General features: G+C 43.2%; 1 protein-coding gene across 1 annotated transcript; it reads left to right on the top strand.

Moving 5' to 3' along the window:
- The first annotated feature begins 14,711 nt into the window (after positions 1–14,711).
- On the top strand, positions 14,712–23,714 carry LOC120063492 (rabphilin-3A-like). The gene is made up of 16 exons (XM_039013871.1): positions 14,712–14,791; positions 15,012–15,141; positions 15,328–15,411; positions 15,959–16,145; positions 16,750–16,794; positions 17,473–17,658; positions 17,787–17,969; positions 21,367–21,446; positions 21,608–21,682; positions 21,952–22,061; positions 22,261–22,387; positions 22,488–22,544; positions 22,723–22,877; positions 23,120–23,201; positions 23,381–23,477; positions 23,584–23,714. Exons 1-16 carry the CDS (start codon positions 14,763–14,765, stop codon positions 23,712–23,714), a joined length of 1,758 nt encoding a protein of 585 aa, XP_038869799.1. The 5' UTR covers positions 14,712–14,762.
- The last annotated feature ends 708 nt before the right edge of the window (positions 23,715–24,422 follow it).

Below are 24,422 nucleotides of genomic sequence, written 5' to 3'. Positions count from 1 at the left end.
CCTATAAAACACAGACATGCAATGTGACCTTTTCATGGGGGGGCAGAAACTTCATAATGCTACTCCGACCAGGAGGCGGATTGAGCATCCAAATCCAATCAAATCAAATCCATTAAAATAAGGTTCAATGTTAAAAGTCTAGGCTATTGGAAAGTAGTTTTTTACTTAAAGTGTTTAGTCTACTTTCATTCAGCTAGTGTAGCCATTCAATTAAATTGTAAGTTGCAAGAAAAATGTAGAACCAAGAAACCAAGACAAATCTAAAGTAGAACCAGGCAAGAGTCCACTTGAGCATCAATGGAGGCTACTTGGATGCAGGGGTCTTCTTCCCAGAGTACCAAGAGCTTACCACAGAGGAGAGAGCCCACGCAGGGCGCATTGTGTGGAGATCAGCCCCTAGCGACCGTGTTATAAGGAATTGAAAACGAAGCACCCCTCTTGGCAAAAATATTGCTCGTGACAGGCGTTGCATGCGCAATGAACGGTTTTGCTGTTGATTCCAAGTAGCCTACAGTATAGAATGAGTCCGCGTCATTCCCTGACATCTTCCTTCGAGAGAGGGCTGGAATCTCAGGTAGGCTTGCTATGGTTTTCTAACGGTCTGCATCTATTGTGAGCATTAGGCTGCATTTCACTTCAGTGTGCTTTTATTCAATATTTTTTCCACAACTGCAGTTGCATGAATAAAGGAACATTGTGCACACATATGGGAACTAGCTGATTCTGTCATGAAACATTGATGGAGCGCTCGCTGCGCTTCAGTTTATCTGAATGATCTCAATGAACATTTATTTGAATTCGAAAATTATATAATTATTACATAGACCTATGGTATGCAATAGGATGCTATTTCTGTAAAAGGACCCAATGGAACATAGTTTTTATCTACCTTATGTACGTGTTGAAGATGAAACCAAGTAAATAGATAGCATATTATGTTCAGCTCTAACAAAAGCTTTGAATGAGTGAAATTACTTGAATACCAATAGTATGTATACTGTGCCATACAGCCGACTAAACAGTAAGGTACAAGCTTTACTGACGTCATTTTATGTTTAGCATAAACCAATGCTTCTATAAAACTGATATTAGGCTACAGTCTGTTGTAAAATACAGCGTCATATGTATGCTGATTAATTGGTATAGGCTCATGATTCTTTGACATACTTCAATTTATTATCCATTTCATTCATGAATAATGTGGTCCATTAATAACCACTGATTATGGCAAAGCTTCATGCAGTCTCCATTCCTCCACCAACGTCTCTACACACCCATGTGCATTATGTGCCTCTTTACAATGAGATTGGTGGCAGACTTCAATTCATTCTCTCAGGTCTGGATGATTCCTTGTTGCAGTTGTGTTGTGGGACAAGAGCCCTGGTAAGTCATTTGGGAGATGCTGTGGTTGCAGTAAGCTTCCTCTCATCTCATCCCTGGGCGTTGCTGCAGGATTTGAGAGAAACACATCAGTGTTTGATGTGCTTCCACTCCAGACCTGACTCAGGCAGATTGATTCTAAATGATTGCTTCAAGTCTATGACAAGAGTTGGGGATGGTGGTATTGGGAGTACTATCATAATTTCAGGTTCTCTCGGTATAGTCAGTGTTTCGCCTCGATTATTCCCTAGATTAGACTTGCCTGAATAATGGACCACAGGACCAGTCTATGGTTGGTTTTGGTTTTAACCTCAACATGGCTGTGGTTCAGATACCCATGGCCCCCCACCCCTGTTCTCAATATGCCCTGAAGAGGAGGTTGAGGCATCACATACCAAACATCCCCTGACCAATAGAACAATGGCACAACCATAAGGCTTATGTTTTCCTGATGGTTGTGCCATTGTTTTATTGTTGAGGTTAAAAGCAAGCATGGACTGGTCCTGTGGTCCATTTACTCAGGGAAGCCTAATCTAGTGAAAATCTAGGTGAAACACTGACTATACTGAGAAACCCTGAAATGACCATCTCAAACTCTTGCCATAGTCCTGAAGCATGGCGATTACATGGGGGAGGGGAGATAAGACTGAATGAACGGCTTGCGATATCTGCAGTTGCCTCCTCTCACATGAGCAGCTACTGTAGCGATTGGTCAACACCCTTGCACCCTCTCGTTCTCTTTCTCCCTCTCTGCTTCTCTCTCTACCATGCTATCTATGTACATCAGCTGCTGTAGAGAAAGAGAATGGAATGGCGAGAGAGGAGGAAAAATGTGACCATGTGTGTCAAGAGACAGGGGGAGTGAGAGGGGGAGGAAAAGATGAGCTTCACACCATATACAGTATACACTGAGTGTACAAAACATTAGGAACACCTGCTCTTTCCATGACAGACTGACCATGTGAATATAGGTGAAAGCTATGATCCCTTATTGATGTCACCTGTTAAATCCACTTCAATCAGTGTAGATGAAGGGGAGGAGACAGGTTAAAGAAGGATTTTTAAGCCTTGAGACAATTGAGACATGGAGTTTGTATGTGTACCATTCAGAGGGTGAATGGGCAAGACAAAATATTTAAGTGCCTTTGAACGGGGTATGGTAGTAGGTGCCAGGCGCATGGGTTTGTGTCAAAAACTGCAACGCTGCTGGGTTTTTCAAGCTCAACAGTTTCCTGTGTGTGTCAAGAATGGTCACCACCCAAATTACATTCAGCCAACTTAACACAATTGAGGGAAGCATTGGAGTCAACATGGGCCAGCATCCCTGTGTAATGCTTTCGACACCTTGTAGAGTACATGCCCCAACGAATTGAGGCTGTTCTGAGGGCAACGGGGGGTGCAACTCAATATTAGGAAGGTGTTCCTAATGTTTGGTATATACAGTATATATACAGTTGAACACACTAATCATAAATTCTTCGACTATACTCCCATTGTTATCTTAATGCTTACTTCCCCAGATTTCTTTATGGGCATTAATAACACCACACCATATTACCTTCCTATCCCTACACGTCCTATCAATCCCTTCTACAGTTGAAGTCGGAAGTTTACATACACCTTGGCCAAATACATTTAAACTCAGTTTTTCACAGTTCCTGTCATTTAATCTTTGTAAAAATGCCCTGTCTTCAGGTCAGTTAGGATCACCACTTTATTTTAAGAATGTGAAATGTCAGAATAATAGTAGGGAGAATGATTTATTTCAGTTTGTATTTCTTTCATCACATTCCCAGTGGGTCAGAAGTTTACATACACTCAATTAGTATTTGGTAGCATTGCCTTTAAATTGTTTCTCTTGGGTCAAATGTTTCAGGTAGCTTTCCACAAGCTTCCCACAATAAGTTGGGTGAATTTTGGCCCATTCCTCCTGACAGAGCTGGTGTAACTGAGTCAGGTTTGTAGGCCTCCTTGCTCACACACATTTTTTCAGTTCTGCCCACAAATTTTCTATGGGATTGAGGTCAGGGCTTTGTGATGGCCACTCCAATACCTTGACTTTGTTGTACTTAAGCCATTTTGCCACAACTTTGGAAGTATGCTTGGTGTCATTGTCCATTTGGAAGACCCATTTGTGACCAAGCTTTAACTTCCTGAGTGATGTCTTGAGATTTTGCTTTAATATATCCACATCATTTTCGTCCCTCATGATGCCATCTATTTTGTGAAGTGCACCAGTCCCTCCTGCAGCAAAGCAACCCCACAACATGATGCTGCCACCCCCGTGCTTCACGGTTGGGATGGTGTTCTTCGGCTTGCAAGCCTCCCCCTTTTTCCTCCAAACATAACGATGATCATTATGGTCAAATAGTTATATTTCCAAAAAGTACGATCTTTGTCCCCATGTGCAGTTGCAAACTGTAGTCTGGCTTTTTTATGGCGGTTTTGGAGCAGTGGCTTCTGAGAGAGGTGGTCATGAAAGAGGTAGAAAAAAAGATTGGAAAGAGACAGATAAGTGCTCTGCAAGCGAACTACATAATTTAAGGCTGGAAGGCAGATGTACCCATATTCCAGTATCTTTGGGTTTGTTTCCTTAGACCATGCTTTCTTAAGGGACTGGTTCTTGTTCGATTCTACTTCTAGGACTGAAGGAAGGCCATCAGGCTGGAGGCATTATTAAGGGTTGAAATTCAGGCTCAGAGTTTTCCCAAGCACACGAGTCATTAGTAATTAGTCATGTGTTTTGTACCCCTATTTATTTTTCCTCTGAAATTAGATTTAACGTGATGCACGCACACATACACTCATGCACACACACACACACACACACACACACACACACACACACACACACACACACACACACACACACACACACACACACACACACACACACACACACACACACACACACACACACACAGTATTTTATCAATCTGATTTTCTTCTTCTGATCTCCTTGTTACCATGGTCACAGATGGTAAAGGTAGTTCTGTTCCTCTTCTTCATGTTCCTCGGAAATCCATATTTGGGGAAAAGATAAAAGCCTGAACTGTATCATATTGTATTTGATTTCTGAGCATGAATTTGTGTATTTTTACGTACATGACTGCTGTACACAGTTTGTTGATTGTATAGCTATATGAATGTTTATGTGTGTGTTGTGTCTCCATGTCCAAAGGGAGTGAGATGTTTTTCTTTGTACTCCTCTAAGGATCATCAAGGCGTGGGATCAGGATCGATTGACAGAGTGGGTTCCCCTGGACACTTGTTATCACAGCTCTCCAAAAGCTGCTGTGGTGATGAAGAGAAGGGCCATTGATGAGACAATAACTCCACAGTCCACCCAAAAGAGAGGTTTAGAATCAGAACTGGCCATATCTATAGCCTGGCTTTGATGAGGGTTGAATCTGTGACAAGTGGCTCACACCCCAATAGAGAGAATCAACCGCAGACTCAGTCCAATAGATAAGATTGTTCTAAAATTAACGGAGGATAACAGGCCCTCTTATGTTGCCACTGGCAACCCTTTAGCAGCATAGACAGACCAACCTAAGCTGTGGCGATGGAGAGGACCACTGCTGATCCCACTACATCACCAAGTGGCAGGTCATTAAGACAGTTGGCTCATCAAAAGCCTTTCCTAATGGGGTAATTGTAGAGAGGGAGTGAGTGTTGAGTGGTACTGCCTAAGCTTATCATCAAGTCAGTCACCAAGTGGTTTCCCTTCTAATCAAACTGCTGAACCTACCTTTTTTTAATCAAAGCGTGTCCTATCACGGGTCATTAAATGTTCAAGAAAAGCTGACTGACAACCTCACCCAAAATTGCCAAATCCAAATAAATAAATAATCAATCTTTGCATGTGGAATCTATTTTTGGAATTGATAATTGAAGCAGATCGCAATCCCTACCAGTTTGTCAATACACTGCTTCAGTGCACAAATGATGTATTCATCATCCTGCTGTATGGTTGAGGCTGTTTGATGGGAGGAAGCTGAGGAGTGAGTACATGCAGTATTTAAGCTGTACTTAAACAGGTTGAACATGAATGTCAGGAGTCAGGACACAACATGTCACATCAAGAGGAATGCCTCAGGGTCAGAATTGAGGCCAACTGAATTGAATTTCTTCTGAACTGACTTGCCTAGTTAAATAAAGATTCAACAAGCCACTTAAACTTTAACCTAGACACCTGTCCCTCCTATCTGAATAGCTGAATTCTAAATCGTCTTTCAGTGTATGTTTTTAAAATGTATTTAACCTTTATTTGTTGATTAAGGTTAAACTGACTTGGCTAGTTAAATAAAGGTTAAATAAAATAAACATTTAACTAGGTTAGTCTCCTTGAGATGAAAATCCTTTTTTCAAGAGAGACCTGTGGGTGCGAGGGGGCTCTTTGTTTGCAAACAGGGATCTGTTGAAAAACACTCAGGGACATGGTACCTGCTAGTTTTCTGGCGGGGCCAGAGGGAGTGTCAGATAGCCAGCAGCTGAAGTGTGCCAGCTCCTCATGGCTGATTTCCAGCAGAACAGCCGGGGGCCCACCAGAGGCATCGCCATTATCCTCAGAGAGACAATAGAGACAGAAAGGGATGCGATTCTATTTCCCTCCTCCGCTTAGGCCATGTACAAACATGTCTAGTTTAATAGCCATATTTCAAGGCTTGTGAGTAACAATATAAGCCATGATATTTTGACATTGGAAGATGCGTGGTTTAATGTAATGCCCCATGCACATCTGATTATGCCTGTCTTCCTGAGATGGAGAGAGGTAGTGAGGAAATGAGTGGAAAATGACTCGCAACTCTAGAGTTTAATCTCCACGTCCCTCTTCTCACTTCTGGGGTACGGCAAGGATGAGTCACCAGACTATGAGCTGGGAGCACATGAGGGACGAGGAGCCCATCCTGAAATATAATCCGGTGGATGCTGCCTTTATGATGAATGGTGTCTGCATAATGCTTGCATTTTCAGGTTGCCAAAGTCAAGATTGCAATTGTTCAATGACTCAATTTAAATTGGCCTACACATGCAACAGATAATGTTGGAATTAAATAGATTTTTGCTGAAGATGCCTGTAGATTTGTATTTGTTTTCATCATGCTAAGAGACCATAGGTACAATTGCATCCTATTTATGTGTGAAGTGTTGTTTGTACAGTATGTGTGTGAGTGTGTACTTATCCTTTGTATGTGTTTGTGTGCCAGCCCTCTCCAGTCCCCTCTCTCATTGGCTCTATTTGGATGAAATTGCCGTGTCTGCAGGGTAGCGACAGCGCAAGTGCTTGTTGGTCACAGGAGGGTCTTTCCTGTTTGTTACCCAAAGGGGCTGAATCTGGAAATATGCCTCCCTAGAGGAAGTGGTGGTGGCTGTGAGACCTAGGGAGGGCCATCCTCTCTCATCCGAAGCGAGGTGAAGCCGCCTCTTTGTTCCTCACAGATGGCCACACAGATGGTCCTTGCTGACCCGTTCATATGACTGAAAACAGGGCTAATACTGTATGGCACATTTCCATACAGGATTTACCCCAGTGCTTTACCCAAAAGGCTCAAACTTTCCATCTACGCAGGCCGGCAGCCGTGTCTAACTGGGCCATGGCTCCGGCGGACATGCTCTCACTTTGAGCCAAAGCCAGGCCACTTGTAGTTTTCTGATGACATTTACATAAAAATGGCTAACTGTGAACTTTAACAGCTTCTCACAAAGCAACCGTTTTGATTATGCAGAGGTTGTTGATTCTGCTCTTTTTATTTTAATTTATTTAATTGAATCTTTATTTAACTAGGCAAGTCAGTTCAGAACAAATTCTTATTTACAATGACTCTCTTCACAAGTCTCAGTGTCAGCCCTAGCTATGGAAACACTATTTCCCTATTATAACATTTGGGTGTATACAGTACACTAGTGTAACACTGGTGGTACGGTCGAAGAGCACCATATGTGACATGTAATGTATGTCCTAGACCTGGAAGAGCCCCTCCCCTCCGTTAAACCACAGCCACATCTCTCACCAACAGGCATACCAACAGGCTCCCAAAAGAAGCCCCTTTCCTGTCCTCCCCCATCCCTCCTTCCTGCCAAGCTCTCCTTTATCGCATAATTTTTTCTCCTTCTTCCTTTCCCCCCAGAGCCCACTGTACGTGTTCAGACACACAATGTCTTGCAGATAGAGTAATGAATAACTAAAGTGCACACTAAGGCCTTAAAAAATGAGAACGAGAACCCGCTTCACTGGAGTGAGGAGCAGTGGAGGATGGGGTGGGAGTTGTAAATAATTAAGAAATGCTGAGCGAAGTTTTCGTCCTGCAGTAGAGGGTTACTTGGTGCAGTGCTTTACAGTTCTGTCCATATGTAGGCCTCAGGGTTGCTATCTCACCATCTCACCCCCCTCTTCTGCTGGGCTGACGGAGAATGGGCCTTTCACTCAAACCAATGGCCTCCCCAGTCCCCTGCCCATTTCCCCAGAACACATTAATGCCAGAAGCACTCTTTGATCCCAATGACAAAGATACAATTTTGGAATGCGGCGTTTCATCGGTTGTAATGAGAAAGTTGATTAGATTTAAGGATAACGTAGGGAGTGGAAGTTAGAGGATGAATGAGCCAAAGTGAGTATGAGCATGGGAGAGTGACTCTGACCATGTAAATCATTCATCAAACCTCATAAAAATATTCAAAATGTAATTTCAGCATCAAGTAATGGATGTAAGCATAACCACATTCAGTTGCCAAACACTGAAGATAAAAATTCCACGAATAGAGTTGTTCTACATGTCGGAGAGGCATGTTCGTTCCACATGTTGTTATATGAAATTGTTTCATTGATAATCTGATAGTTAAGAAAGCCCAAAGAAAAACTTCCCAAACAGAAACCACTGCTTTGTTGAAGAGTAGGAAAAAGGTTATTTCAGAGTACCTTTCAAGGAAATACCATGACTGATATACAAACACTTCTGTAAAGATTGCTTTTAAAAGATTGGCTGCATCAGCCCATTGCCCGTTGGATGCTTCAGTGCTTCTTATCACTGAAATATAATTATGTTTTTCGCCAGAAACTTTCATATTCTGAAATGGAAATGTTCATTTCCATGAACGGAGCATTTGGGTCAGAGTATCCATGTGTCTTTATATACAAAGTGTGTGAGGGCAAACAAGACAAGGAGTGGAAGGGCTGTATTCTAGCCAGGTCTCTCTGGGCTTCTAGACATAACACCATCTTCCACTCTCCATCGGTGCACACCCCAGGAGTCCTGACTACCTCCCACCTACCCACACAGATCAGTGATGCCGAAGGCTCTGGTCCAGGACCCCACTACCAAGCATCTCTGCAGCTGCGCTTACTACTGCCAACAGACTCTTTGGCAAAAGCGTGAGCTTTTTTTTAAATGTAGAGAATTGGCTGGTTGAGTCCTCAATCAGTCCCACTGCTGAAACCAGCAAGAATATTGCACCACCCCAATAAAACATTCCTACCCTGGCCACTGTAACATGCAGAATGGTTCGGTTTGATAGTGGGAAAAGGGTTTAATAAGGGGTGGGCTTGGGGGACTTGTCAGCACTGCTACACACAAGTGGTCTTTACAGGGCAACATCCTGTGCCAACCAATCAGGGTGTTTTTTTCCTAATGGCTTTTGTTAGTCCTCTGCTAACATTATTTCCAGGTTTTTATGGCTAAAAGGCCAGTTCAGTTCAGCATAAGGAGGGTGTGGTTGACAGACAGAGGCAGAGCAGAGGCACAAGCCCTTCAGCAGCTGGTTCTGAGGTAGACTTACTGAAGACTCTGAGAGCATGGTGGTCCTTTCTAAGCATATAGCAAATTAATGGCAGAAATGTAATATGTCATGTGGAAAAGTGGGCTTTTGTGCTTCTCACATCAATATCTGTTGTGTGTGTAATGTAAATTAACTTATGGTTATAATGTGATAATATAATCTTGGTGGAATGATGACACAAAGCCCCTTGAACAGAAGAGTGATTAATGCATCAACTTGCCACCAATAGGGATTCAAAAGGGATTGGCTGTGGAGCTCAGCAGTACAGCCCTTTTTTGTCACATCAGCCCTCAGGGAGACAACAACAGCCAATGGCAAGCCATGTAGGTAGGTGGGTGGCGGCTGGTGGCTGTAGCAGCAGTGCCATGAAGCCGGACACAGGCTTTTTCAAGCTCCACCCCTAAATAACTTTCAATTCTGTGAGTCACAATAGGAACACTGCCCCGATGAATTATTAATTAAACCAAAACCAATCGTGGGAGTTTACATTGATCTCAGAGTCTCATTAACCCACTTAAGACATTTCTCTCTTGTCTCAGAGCAGGGCAGAGGAATTCTTACGCTGGAAATTCAGTGCAGAAGGACTCCTGTAATGGTGTATCTCCATTAAAAAATGATATAAAGGTGGGACATAACCCAGTGCCATTTGGAAATGAAAGGAAGTGATTGTGGTCATAATGGTCTTGATATTGTCCTGTGTGCTGTAATAAAAAGATGCAAGGTAGTCAGCTCCCTGTTATATATGAGAGAGAGAGAGAGAGAGAGAGAGAGAGAGAGAGAGAGAGAGAGAGAGAGAGAGAGAGAGATTGAGAGAGCGTCCATTGCAGTCAGAGCTTCAGTAAGGGTACTTACTGTATGACGCCTCTCATGTCTCACCCTCCCCAGTTTTTAAAGATCAAAGCAAGTTTTATAGTCAGTGTCCAATTCATACTACAATGGGAGGGAGCAAGCTAGTCATTCTATACCTAGTAGTGTTTGAAATCTTTTTTTTCTTTGTTTTACAATTTTTTATAATTCAGGAACACCATTGGAACATTGCTGGAAACACGTCTTTATCTCTCCCCTGCGAACAGGTTGGGTTGGAGGAGACGTGAGGCTGGGGTCCTAAATGACACACACTAGTAGGCTTATGGACTATCCTGTTAGTCACTTGATTGAGACACAGGTTTCTAAATGGGTCCTTTCCACCTCTGTATGAGGGGATGAGTGATGGTAATGACGAAGGAGACAACGATGTTGGTGCTCTGGTTTCCTCCATGTCTCCGTCTCTCTTTCTCCTCCCCCATCTCACCCTCTGTCTTCCATTATTCTTTTCTGGCATAGCTTCACATGGTTCTGCATGGTTGTTTCTCCTGTCCCCGGGCACCGCTGTGCTGTGCAGTGCGCAGTGCTGGCTCTCAGACCCCCGTCATTTGGAAAAATGCAGGAGAAAATGCCAGCTTCTTCTCAAGGCACAATACACAGCCTGACTGACTCACTTGAATGAGATGAATGAATGACGAGCTGGTTGACTCTCCAACACTGAATGAGATGAATGAATGACGAGCTGGTTGACTCTCCAACACTGAATGAGATGAATGAATGACGAGCTGGTTGACTCTCCAACACTGAATGAGATGAATGAATGACGAGTTGGTTGACTCTCCAACACAGTATGAGGGTCATAGTAAAGATGATGCAGACTAAGTGCCAACCCTGCATCATACTTATTGAGACTAATCTAATTTAACTAGTCTAATTTAAAGAGAAGGCTGTTGAAGGATGTTGACCAGCATGTCGTGTCCTTTCTCTGAATCAGTCCCCTGAAGGTCTCTGGTAATGAGCTCCATGTAGCCAGCACTGACAGGAAACCTACTTCAGCTGAGGCGTTTTCTCTTGCACACTCACCCCAGTGACGCAACAGTGTCTATCTGCAGCGATACAAAGCTTTGTCTGGGTGAGAGCTGCTCATCCAGTGTCTGTGTAGTGTATGTCTGAGTATCTCTCCACCTCTGCTCCCCCTCCTCTCCTCTCTCTCTATCTGCCTCCCCAGGATAACCATCCTGAACAAAAGAGGGATGATTAATTTTGTGTGCAGTGAAGGAGAATCATAGTTGTGAGACTCAACCTATGGGATGTATATAGTGTTATACATTTATGTTGTTCCCTTCGCGAGCTGGACAGTGGGAAATAATGAATGAATGCTGAGTGTACTTACTGTACTCTACATTTGCATAGTGTGACAGGTTCCAGGCTAATACAATAAGGCATCCTCCCACATGGAAATTGTTGTGCATTCTGCTGGTGATTTCAATGAACAAGCAGTATCAGAATAAGTTGGAGTGTTAACCTACAGGAGTTAATACTGCAGATCAGCATTACCCCCCACCTTTCTCTCTCTCTCTCTCTCTCTCTCTCTCTCTCTCTCTCTCTCTCTCGCTTCTAGCTATGTTCTGCAGTGGTCATCTGGAGTTCTGTGGAGTAATCAGAGCAAACTGAAGACAAATTAGATTGAATGATTTTCCTTTTTCCTCCTTCCTTACACTTTCTTTATTCTCTCTCTTTTTCTGTCTCACCCTCGCTCTCTCCAATCACGCCACATCACATCTCAGTTCCCTGCAACCGTCAGCCTTGGAAGGAGGAGCCTCTAAAACGGAGACAGGCTGCTGTGGAAAGAGGATTGTTGACCCTCCCCACCCTGCTCATTCCCTGAGGACCCGCCCTGTTGCTGGTTGGGTGTCGCTCCTCGCTCTGCCTGGTGGTGGCCCTTAGGAGTTTTGAGTCTTATGAACGTGCACCTACACACACCCGGTGTGTACAGGTACATTCAGTTCACTAAACTCCGATTGATTTCTGCAGGTATCTTTTGTCACTTTGCTCCATTGGATTTAATTGCTCAGTGGTTGCATCACTGTGGCGCATAAACATGGATTGTACTGTAAGAATTGGCTAGACATTGGGAGACATGGTTTATCGATTGTTGCCATAAGAGTTTACACAGATCACGGCTGATATGATTGTTATTCATAGCCCTTGTTGGTATTGTAATGTACTGTATCAGTATCAGACTCTTACATCAATTAGAGTAAGTGTGTGTTGTGACAAGCCAATTCAAGGCCATTGCAATCCTGGCCCACACACTTGGAGCAGACAGAGGGTTCTGCCTGCTGATGAGAGTGCAGCAATATTAGTGCTGAAGTCAGTGCTGCATAAGCAGGGGAGATTAAATGTGACCGTCAATAAATTGTGTCAATTGACAGTTAGTTATTCTTTCCTGCATGGATTTCATGGATTGATATGAGTGGTGGTAAATATGAGATAAGATAACTTTGAATAAACAATTCAGCGTAATAATCTAACAATGTGTGACCCATATTGATTTCATGTGTGACGAGGAGAATGTTGTTTCCAATGAAGATATCACAGAACGTTATTGCACATCTTAAGATACAGCCTAAGTGATTTAGGGCAATGAGTCTCTGTAGCTACACTGAATAAAAATATAAACGCAACATGCAACAATTTTGAGTTACATTTCATATAAGGAAATCAGTCAATTTAAATAAATAAATTAGGCCCTAATCTATGGATTTCACATGACTGGCAATACAGCTATGGCTCTGTTGGTCACAGATACAGTACCTTAAAGAAAAGGTAGGGGCGTGGATCAGAAAACCAGTCAGCATTTGGTATGACCATCATTTGCCTCATGCAGCGCAACACATCTCGTTCGCATAGAGTTGATCAGGCTGTTGATTGTGGTCTGTGGAATGTTGCCCCACTCCTCTTCAATGGCTGTGCGAAGTTGCTGGATATTGGCAGGAACTGGAACACGCTGTCGTACACGCTGTCGTACACGTCGATCCAGAGCATCCCAAACACGCTCAATGGTTGACATGTCTGTTGAGTATGCAGGCCATGGAAGAACAGGGAAATGTTCAGATTCCAGGAATTGTGTACAGATCCTTGCAACATGGGGCCGTCCATTATCATGGTGAAACATGAGGAGATGGCTACATATGAATGCCACGACAATGGGCCTCAGGATCTTGTCACGGTATCTCTTAAATTGCCATTGATAAAATGCAATTGTGTTCGTTGTCAATAGCTTATGCCTACCCATACCATAACCCCACCGCCACCATGGGGCACTCTGTTCACAACGTTGACATCAGCAAACCGCTCACCCACACAACGCCATACACGCTGTCTGCCATCTTCCCGGTACAGTTGAAACCGGGATTTATCTGTGAAGAGCACACTTCTTCAGCGTGCCAGTGGCCATCGAAGGTGAGCATTTGGCCACTGAAGTCGGTTACAACACTGAACAGGCTGGTTGGACGTACTGCCAAGTTCTCTAAAATGACATTGGTAGAAAAATTAACATTGAATTATCTGGCAACAGCTCTGGTGGACATTCCTGCAGTCAGCAAGCCAATTGCACGGTCTTTCAAAACTTGAGTCATCTGTGACATTGTGTTGTGTGACAAAACTGCACATTTTAGAGTGCTCTTTTATTGTGCCCAGCACAAGGTGTACCTGTGTAATTATCATGCTGTTTAATTAGCTTCTTGATATGCCTCACCTGTCAGGTGGATGGATTATTTTGGCAAAGGAGAATTGCTCACTAACAGGGATGTAAACAAAAGTAGTGCACATTGTTTTAAAGAAATACGCTTTTTGTGCGTATGGAACATTTCTGGGATCTTTTATTTCATCTCATAAAGTTTATATTTTTGTTCAGTATAAGAAGTTATTCTTGTATGTAGCATTTATCATTTAACTGTGTGTGTCTCATCTCTGTGTGTGTCCACCTGCAGAGTGCTATAGTGCAGCAGCCATGACGAACGCAGTGATGGGCGGTAGCTCGGACCGCTGGGTACCCAACGACAGGCAGAGGAGCATGCATGCCAAGTAAGAACTGGTGGCAGAACAGCAGGCACACTGGGTACACTAAGCACCCTGCGGGAATCGACGGGTACAGCTGCCTGCTGCATGGTGCAGTTAACCCTTCATGGTGCTGTTAACACTTCATGGTGCTGTTAACACTTCCATGCCTTCCCAGGCAATAATCAATGTTTTCCTCTCCTGTCTGTTTTCTTTTCATCTCTGCCCTGGCTGGGACTCAGTGACAAGGAACAGTAAGTAGAAAAGCTCTCACTCCATCTCTCTTATCTTCCCCCCTCTGCACTGCTCCAATCTACTATTATAGTGTGTGTTTGTGTATGTAAGGTATGTTTATAGGTAAGTGTAGATTCACTCGTGAATGATTGTATGTTCACATATGTTTCGGACACAATGGCGGGGTGTTTGTACAATGTGCAAATGTGCATTAGGCCATTATGGTATTATTTGTATTAAGTCCTGTCTCTTTGTCTATTGCATACTGCTGTCTATTTGTCCACTCTTCTGTTTGAGCGTTATTTTGCATGTGCATTTGATTTCACACTGTATGTCTGAGGGTTTGACCTGGACTAGCAAACCATGCATGCCTCAGCCCCAGACAGTTTTCCTGTGTGGTTGTCAGGGGTAACTGGACTAACCAGGTCAGGCCTGGTCCCGGCGCTCCGGACCTGACTGACGAGGAGAAGGAGATCATTAACGGTGTGATCGCCCGTGCTGAGAAGATGGAGGCCATGGAGCAGGAGAGAATTGGGTGAGAACTGAAGAGACATTCTAAGCTAATAGATTGGAGCTCCATTGAATTGCATACCTCAGTGTTGTTACATTTTCAGCTCTGCAAAAATGCAGCACAAGATGATAGAATTACAGACAACATTATTCAATCAGTTGGACTATCATTACCACATTTACCCAACTGAACTTTATGTTCTACTGGTAATTGGCTGTAATGAGAGTTGTCCCAACTGCTGCAGGCGCCTGGTGAACCGTCTAGATGACATGAAGAAGACGGTGTGTGGGGACGGGGTGAACCGCTGTCTGCTATGTGGGGAGCAGCTGGGTGTGCCAGGGGTCAGCTCAGTGGTGTGTGAGGACTGCAAAAAGGTATGTGCAGCACGGGGTTGGAAAGATTGGTTTTTGGCCCATCCCTAGAAGGCAAAGGCACTAAAGCTTTTGCTGTGATAGGCTATTATGGACCACGTTAGGCCACAATAGATCCTGAGAAATGAAATGGTACAGTAATTTATGACATTGGGACCTCTTTGTGAACCTGTGTCTCCTCTACTGTAGCACATGTGCACCAAGTGTGGAGTGCAGAGTGGGAGCCGGCCGTGCTCTGTGTGGCTCTGCAAGATCTGCAGCGAACAGCGAGAGGTGAGTGTTTATGTGAAACACATGGTGACAGGGATATGTCATAGCGTGATGTTACACTATGTGTCATAGTGAATTAAAAGACATGGTGGGTGAAAAATACAAAGTGACGATTCACTTCAAGCGAGACATGGGATCAGGGAGATTAACAGTGAGTGTACTCTCTTACAAAAAAGGCTTCCAAAAGGGTTCTTCAGCTGTCCCCATAGGAGAACCATTTTTGGTTCCAAGTAGAACCATTTTTGGTTCCAGATAGAACTCTTTTGGGTTCCATGTAGAACTCTCTGTGTAAAGGGTTTTACATGGAACTCAAAAGGGTTCTACCTGGAACAAAAATTGGTTCTACCTGGAACAAAATAGGGCTCTTGCTATGGGGACAGTCGAAGAAACCTTTTAGGTTCTAGATAGCACCTTTTTTCTAAGATTGTAGGTGTCAGTGTTAAAGCTTGTATGACGCAGGCCATTCTTTTTGGACCCCAGGAGACTAGCTGTTGTCATGGCGTCAGCTATTGGGGATCTGAAAGATGAAAGATTCTTCATCATCTCTTAGGTGTGGAAGCGATCTGGTGCCTGGTTCTTTAAAGGCTTCCCCAAGCAGTTCCTGCCCTCGCCCATGCCCATCTCCAAGTCCAGAGAGTCAAGCGCCCAGCGGGCCTCAGAACCCCAGGAGCCAGCAGCCTCTGACCCCAGGGCTGCTGGTGATCAGCCCCAGCCACAGGCACAGGCACAGGCTAGAGGTAACCAGGCCAGACAGAGCTGTGAGAGTTGTTTCAGGTTGATTGCTTTCTTGGCTTGTGAGAGTGGCAAAGTAGATACAGACTTGGTCTGTTTTCATTAACTGGCCGGCAGAATGAAACAGATTCAGCCAACTAATTATAGCTAAATGGGAATGATGTTGCCCTGAACTCAATATTACATTCTAAAACGACTTGAAAAAGAAAGCAACGGAAAGCCTGAATTGTATCTACAATGTTCTTTAGCCATGATGTAGACTGTGATTTCAGATTTCTAAATTTAGCAGACCTATTTTGTATTTTGTTGGCAACGTATCCCAGTGGGCAATGTACACACAGGAGAGGTCCTAATTCATGAACATGTACCACAGGCGGCTGGTGGCACCTTAATTGGGGAGGAGGGGCTCATAGTAATGGCTGCAATGGAATAAATGGAATGGTATCAAAAACCATTCCATTTACTCCTCTCCAGCCATTATTATGAGTCATCCTCCCCTCAGCAGCCTCCTGTGGTGAAGTCGGATACGAAACATTACAGAAGACCAAGCAGAAGTAAGAGTTTGTAGGGGTGAGAAAGACTCAGTGTCCTGTGCTGCATATCTCCCAGGTCCAGAGGAGAGTCACGCTCCTAGTTATGACCAGCAGGGAGCAGGTGAGTCATTCAGTCAACCCCAGTATTACTTCAACAGAACCTAATCATGCTACCACCCTAACCCAATCCTCGACCCAGTACTGTACATTAGAGTACCATACTTGCCCTATAGCCACCCTCTCAAAGCACCATCTCTCCAGTTTCATCAGACAAACATCATCAGATGTTGGGAACTCCCACTGGCTTCCAGTCCCTCCAAACATTTATTTATGTTATTCATTTCTCATCATTACCATGAAAGCCCAGATCTGTTTCACAGAATGGGAATTGCCACCTCCTCTCAGACAGCCAGATCCAGGAGTGGGTGGTTTCAGTTAGGCAGTGGGAAGTACATGCTGGGGCAAGCCAGGCACCTCCAGGGGGCCCTGGCAATCTGCTCCCACTTGCAGCAGTGTCATTGCCATTGTAGTGAGATATCCTCATAAAAGAAAGTAAGGGGGAAAGGTAGAGTAAAAAGCCAGGCTTCATGATGTGATCAAGGTTGCCTGCCACGGCTTGTTGTACTGTATGTAGGTCAATGCCTGTGCATTGGAAAAACTGCAACATCAAAAGGATTCACAGAGACTAGGGAGAATTATGGATTCCACTGCAGCGTAGTCTCAGTGATACACTGACGTGTGAGTGTGTGTGTGTGCCTATATGTGTGCACGCTTGTTCATGTGTGCATGTGTGTTGCAGGACCAGAGGCACAGGGGCGCGCTGGCAAACCACCTGTGGCCCATAAGCCGACAGAGGTTCGCTTTGCCGCTGGTGGGGCTAGTCCTGGCTACTCTGAGGGAGGTGCCCAGAACAGCCCAGTGGTGCTGCAGAAGGCTGTTACAGTCCAGAGCTCCAGCCCCCCTTCAGCAGCATCAGCTAATCAGGGTAGGGAAAAGCTGGACTCACATCACCAGACCAGCCTTGACACTGAAACACACTTTTCATTCATAGAGGATGGAATTATGAGTGACCAACGCATAAAAAACAAATCTTTACCTTGTATGTGCTTGTAGCTCCACTGGAGATGGAGGGAGGTGGCTACTCCACTATCATTGCTCCAGAGGAGGATAGAGTGACTCCTGCAGTGCGGGAGGAGAAGAGACAGCCTGCCGCCTACAACTCCCCTCCTGCTCCACAACAAGCCCCCCCGCCTGAGGAGGAGGAGGATGCAAACAGCTGTGACTCGGATGAGGCCAGTAAGTGACCATCTTGTCCTTCCAGCTTAGACCTCTACCACATGGGCTCTGTGTCTGTTGCTTCTGTGATCTCTCTCTACGTATTCCAGGCTGTTTTAAGTCAACATATGAAGACTCTGCTCTTTGCATTTCTATTTGTTTACATAGTCATTCAGCAGACACTTTTATCCAGTCTGTTGTAACATCTCCGTGATTGATCTCTTACTCTTTTGAGTCGGTGGTCTTTGTAGCATTCTAAGCATATGAATCATCTAATAATACTAGCAGCCAACGTGTATCCTTCTAGTAGAATTCATGGAGCTCTATTGGAGATGATATACGATACCCACCATATGTTATCCAAGCATGTGAATCAATATCTTGGAAGTAAAGTATAAGAGGATGTAAAACGAGTCAATAGTGAGTCTGTAATGAGAAACTGTAATGGAACCATTTTTTTCATGTCTCCCTTGAGTGATGGGAATCGTGTCATGCCAGTCGTACGTCATGTTCCATCCCTCTAGCGGTGAATAGCCTTTCCTCTCTCCCTGGGGGATGGGGCTTTAATTTACTTTGAGGTCTGGGAATTTAGCACAGAACCCATTATTTGTGATACGAGAGCTCTGACGGGATCTATTTTTCCCTTGTGTTTGATTAGTTCCAAAATGTTACAGCAGAAATGGCAGAAATAGCAGAAGCTTCATTGGTTGTAGTTATCTATGGAGTGGGCAGTGCTAGGACAGTCAGGTCCTGTTGTGCAGGATCAGTTACTCAGAGATGTCCTGGTTCTGTATGCTCAATGGTATAAAGGGTTGGTAGTAGTAATCATTTGTTTGCATCTACAGTGCCTTCAGAAGTATTCACACCCCTTGACTCTTTACATTTTGATGTGTTACAGCCTGAATTTAAAATGGATTACATTGAGTTTTGTGTCACTGGCCTAAGCAATACCCAATAAAAGGATAAAAAGGAAGAGCTGAAATGTCTTGAGTCAAAAGTATTCAACCCCTTTGTTATGGCAAGCCTAAATAAGTTCAGAAGTAAACATTTACTTAACAAGTCATATAATAAGTAGCATGGACTCTGTCTGCAATAATAGTGTTTAACATGATTTTTGAATGACTACCTATTCTCTGTACCCCACACATACACTATTATTGCAGACAGAGTCCATGCTACTTATTATATGACTTGTTAAGTCAATTTTTACTTCTGAACTTATTTAGGCTTGCCATAACAAAGGGGTTGAATACTTTTGACTCAAGACATTTCAGATCTTCCTTTTTTAATATATTTATTAATTTAAAAAAACGGACATTATTGGGTATTGCGTAGGCCAGTGACACAAAACTCAATGTAATCCATTTTAAATTCAGGTTTTATATGTAAGGTCTCTCAGTCGAGCAGTGAATTTCAAACACAGATTCAACCACAAAGACCAGGGAGGTTTTCCAATGCCTCACATAGAAAGCACCTATTGGTAGATGGGTAAAAATAAAAAGCAGACATTGAATACCCTTTTGAGCATGGTGAAGTTATAAATTACACTTTGGATGGTGTATCAATACACCCAGTCACTACAAAGATGAAGGCGTCCTTCCTAACTCAGTTGCCGAAGAGGAAGGAAACCAATCAGAGATTTCACTATGAGGCCAATAGTGACTTTAAAACAGTTACAGAGTTTAATGGCTGTGATAGGAAAACTGAGGATGGATCAACAACATTGTAGTTATTCCACAATACTAACCTAAATGACAGAGTGAAAAGAAGGAAGCCTGTACAAAATAAAAATATTCCAAAACATGCATCCTGTTTGCAATAAGGCTCTAAAGTAAAACTGCAAAAAATGTGGCAAAGTAATTAACTTGATGTCCTGAATACAAAGCATTATGTTTGGGGCAAATCCAACACAACACATCACTGAGTACCACGCTTTATATTTACAAGCATGGTGGTAAACATTTACGGAAAAGAGCTAAGCACAGGAAAAATCCTAGAGGAAAACCTGGTTCAGTCTGCTTTCCAACAGGCAATGGGGGACAAATTCACCTTTCAGCAGGACAATAACCTAAAACACAAGGCCAAATATACACTGGAGTTGCTTACCATTGAATATTCCTGAGTGGCCCAGTTACAGTTTTGACTTAAATCGGCTTGAAAATCTAAGGCAAGACTTAAAAATGGCTGTAGCAATAATCAACAATCAACTTGACAGAGATTGAATAATTTAAAAAACAATAATGTGGAAATATTGTACAATCCAGGTGTGCAAAGCTCTTAGAGACTTACCCAGAAAGATTCACAGCTGTAATCATTGCCAACGGTGATTCTAACATGTATTGACTCAGGGGTGTGAATACTTGTAATATGTAAATTACATATTTATTTATTTCATTTTCGATAAATTTGCTAACATTTCTAAAAACATGTTTTTACTTGATCATTATAGGGTATTGTGTGTAGATGGGTGAGAATTTTTTTTATTTAATCCATTTTGAATTCAGGCTGTAACACAACAAAATGTAGAATAAGTCAAGGGGTATGAATACTTTCTGAAGGCACTGCAGTTACTGGAGATGGCATTATATCATACAAATTACATTTGTGCATTTTCTTTTGTCTGTCTGTACTCTTAATGTTTTCCAGCCATTTGAAATTGTATTAGCTCGGGATGTGTAAGGGCTGGTAGGAGTTACTACTACTGGTAGGAGTTGCTACTGGAGTTGCAGGTTTTAAAAGCTAGCCTTCCAACCATTACAATGTGGTGGTTTGGAGCTGTTGGGGGTTTACTGTTTTAAATGAAGGGATGATAGATTTAAACCTATTGATTATCAGTATCATCACAGTTTTGTCCTCCCTTAACATCTATGTATAGACTCCCATTTAACTGCTCTGTAGCTGAATGTCCAGTACTTTTTACTCTTATCAGTCCATTTTATTTACATTTTTCATATTCTGTTTGAATTGGGGTATTTCTGTCTTTTTAACTAGAACATTATTTTCCTGAATGTGTTCCTTTGTGAGTCATATTTTTAGTTTCCTTGATATTACAGTAATATTTTGCTGCTTTTTAATGGAATTTTCTATTAATATGTGGACGGATGCATAACGTATTTAATCTGTTTACAGACCATTTAGGCTGCAGATTCACTGTTGGATTATGCATTTCTCCCTCCTTTATCAGTTCACCGCTTGATCTTCTGTTCTTTTGTCTGCCCTCTGGCGTGAAGCTCATGTCTCTATTACTGCCGGCAGTCTCAATGTTTTCTGATACTTTGAGAATCTTTCCTAGTCTAGACTCTCTTTACAACTCAGTGCCTTTTGTCTTAGATGTACTGCTAGTGTCTGTGTTCCAGTGCAGTCAGAGTAGACACCCTGTCTGTTATCTGATCTAATGACTGCCCTGGATGTTTTTCAGCCACTCTTGGCGCGCTGGAGTTCAGCTTGCTTTATGAGCAGGAGAACAACAGTCTCCACTGCAGCATCCTTAAAGCCAAGGTACCACCTATTGCACTCATTTACTCACCCTGAGACAATTACACTGAAGTGGCCTGTGTTTAAAAGATGCTGCCGCAGTAGTTCAAATTTACAGCGACTCCTTGTCCCTGCTGTCCTGTCTGGTGACATAAAGAGTATGTGTTGTCTTGTCTTTCCCTCAGGGACTGAAGCCCATGGACTCCAATGGACTGGCTGATCCATATGTCAAGCTGCATCTGCTGCCAGGGGCCAGTAAGGTGATGGAATTCACCTTCCTTATTTTCTACCTGGGGGTTAACATATGCTTGTGTATTTATTATGGTATGTGTCATGATTCAGAAAAATCTGAGAATGATGTCTGTGATGCTATGATACATGCCCATTAGCTCAAGCCTGCCACCTTGTGGCATAAGGATTATCCATTGTACTATATACGAAGCTCCATTGCCTCTATCCAGCCTCAGATATAAGTGCTGAAGTCAAGTTCCTTATCTTGATCTCTTGTATCTACTCTCATGTGCTGCAGTCCACCAAGTTACGCACCAAAACCCTGAGAAACACCCGTAACCCAGCCTGGAACGAGACCCTGGTCTACCACGGACTCACAGATGAGGACATGCAGCGGAAGACTCTCAGGTGGATACTGGAAGCAGAGAAACAAAACACAGGGTTCACTAAACACCAAGACAACACTAAACCACAACACATTTAATTCCTGTCTTGTTGTCTCCATTTGTTGACATTTTATCTAAGGGCTGAATTGTTTTACTTTCCATGATTTCTTCTATGGATGTTATGATCCAATATTATTGATGTCCTGTATGGGTTGATGCAGGATCTCTGTCTGTGATGAGGACAAGTTTGGACATAATGAGTTTATTGGAGAAACTCGCGTTGCACTGAAGAAACTGAAGATCAATCAGAAGAAAAACTTCAACGTGTGTCTAGAGAGAGTTGTCCCTGTAAGTAGTATATCATCCTGCTTCACACATTAAATATACAGTAAGAGTCCCATTTGTTTCAATGTCTGATTGGACCACCCATATCCATATCCATCCACAGACAAAGAAGACCGCAACAGCTGGAGGGGCTCGAGGCATTTCGCTCTATGAGGATGAGGTATTGGTGTATGACCAGCATGCGTAGGCATGTGGACTACCACTACGTGTCCTCATACAAATCATGTCTTCATGATATGATATAAAATGTCACTCTTCCATTCTCTCTCACCCATCTTTCGCTCCCTGTTTTCTCTTTCTCTCTAACCTCCCCACCTCACCCCCCTCGCTCTCTCCAGGGTGGAAAGGAGGGTGGAGATGTGGAGGAGCGTGGTCGTATCCTTATCTCCCTCGTGTACAGCACCCAGCAGAACCGCCTGCTTGTGGGTGTGGTGCGCTGCGTTCACCTGGCCTCCATGGACGCCAATGGATACTCTGACCCATTCGTCGAAATGTCCGTGTCTGTTTCACTGTGATTGCTATCAGGAGTGATTACAAACACACGTTCTTCTCTAACACTTTTCCAGTGTTTAGATGATGAAGTATTCACTTTTCTCTCAAATATCAAAACAAATTGAATTATGTCAAAATTATTCATTTGCACAGTAGAATACATCTGTTTTGCAATTTACTTCCTATCCCCAAATGCAGGATGACAACATCAAAATATGTTTGTCTTGTTTGTGACGTGTTTAGATGCCTGAAACCTGATATGGGGAAGAAGGCCAAGAACAAAACAAATATCAAGAAGAAAACCCTGAACCCAGAGTACAACGAAGTCAGTTCCCTGTTGGTGTCTTGCAATAATAATACAAGACAGAAGTAACCATCTGACAGCAGTACTTTGATTGTGCTTTTAATATTAAATGTCTGTCAATACCTCAATGTATTGATTTGTGTACTGATTTAAATTCCATTTATTGGAGATCGTGAGACTTCTCACTTGTTGTGTTACAGGAATTTAGCTATGACATCAAGCACAGCGACCTGGCTAAGAAGACCCTGGACATCTCAGTGTGGGACTACGACATTGGGAAATCCAACGATTACATCGGTAAGATCCATAGGAGATGCATTCGAGATCTACTAGACCTCGTTGAAATGTTCCATGTTGTACCAGTCCTCTCACCCTCCCCTCCCTATCTGTTGGTCTGCTGTAGGTGGGTGCCAGCTGGGCATCACAGCCAAAGGGGAGCAGCTGAAGCACTGGTATGAGTGCCTGAAGAACAAGGACAAGAAGATAGAGCGCTGGCACACCCTGTTGAATGAGAATCCTGTCAACAGCAACTAACCCCCACCTTGCATGAGCTAAGTCCTCTCCCTCTACACTCAGCCCCCTCTCCTCTCTCACATTACCCTGTCTAACCTCCCTCCACACCTCCCCAATAACCTTCATTTTAGTTTTAGTTTTATTGTACTTACCGGTAGTCTTCCTGTCTGGCTGTCTTCATTCTTTCATGCCCTCAACCCAACCCACCACATGCACCCTTCCCATCCTCCCCTGTTTTCCCAGGTGTGATATTCCCTTCTCCAATCTCAACCCCCTTTACTGAGACTTATCTGCCAAGTGGACTCCCCAAGAGGCAAAACATGGTATACTTTAAAATCATCCTTCAAAATCAACAATTTAAGGCAAAAAATTATGTTAATGTTTGACATTGAAGTATACAGTTGCATTGAGACGATCATGCCTGTTGAAGGTGTTATTGAACTTGACACATCCCAAACGAAATAAAAATACATTTGAAATGCACTAGCACAAAAGACGACGAAGCAATATGTTATGGCATTCTATGTGGGATAACATCTGCAGCACCCATTGAACAATGAAGTTCATTAGACTGGCAGGTTGTAATCCTTGATTTCTGGTAAAATGACACCATCGGTATTATTACCACTTGTATGAGAACGCAAAACCACATGAAAACACTCTGAGGACACACAGCTGTTTATTTAATGATATCTAATTAATATTATGGCATTCTCATGAAGAAGTTTC

This window comes from Salvelinus namaycush, chromosome 18, assembly GCF_016432855.1.
Source record: "Salvelinus namaycush isolate Seneca chromosome 18, SaNama_1.0, whole genome shotgun sequence".
NCBI classification, from domain to species: Eukaryota; Metazoa; Chordata; class Actinopteri; order Salmoniformes; family Salmonidae; genus Salvelinus; species Salvelinus namaycush.
This window is presented reverse-complemented; position numbering and strand designations above follow the sequence as displayed.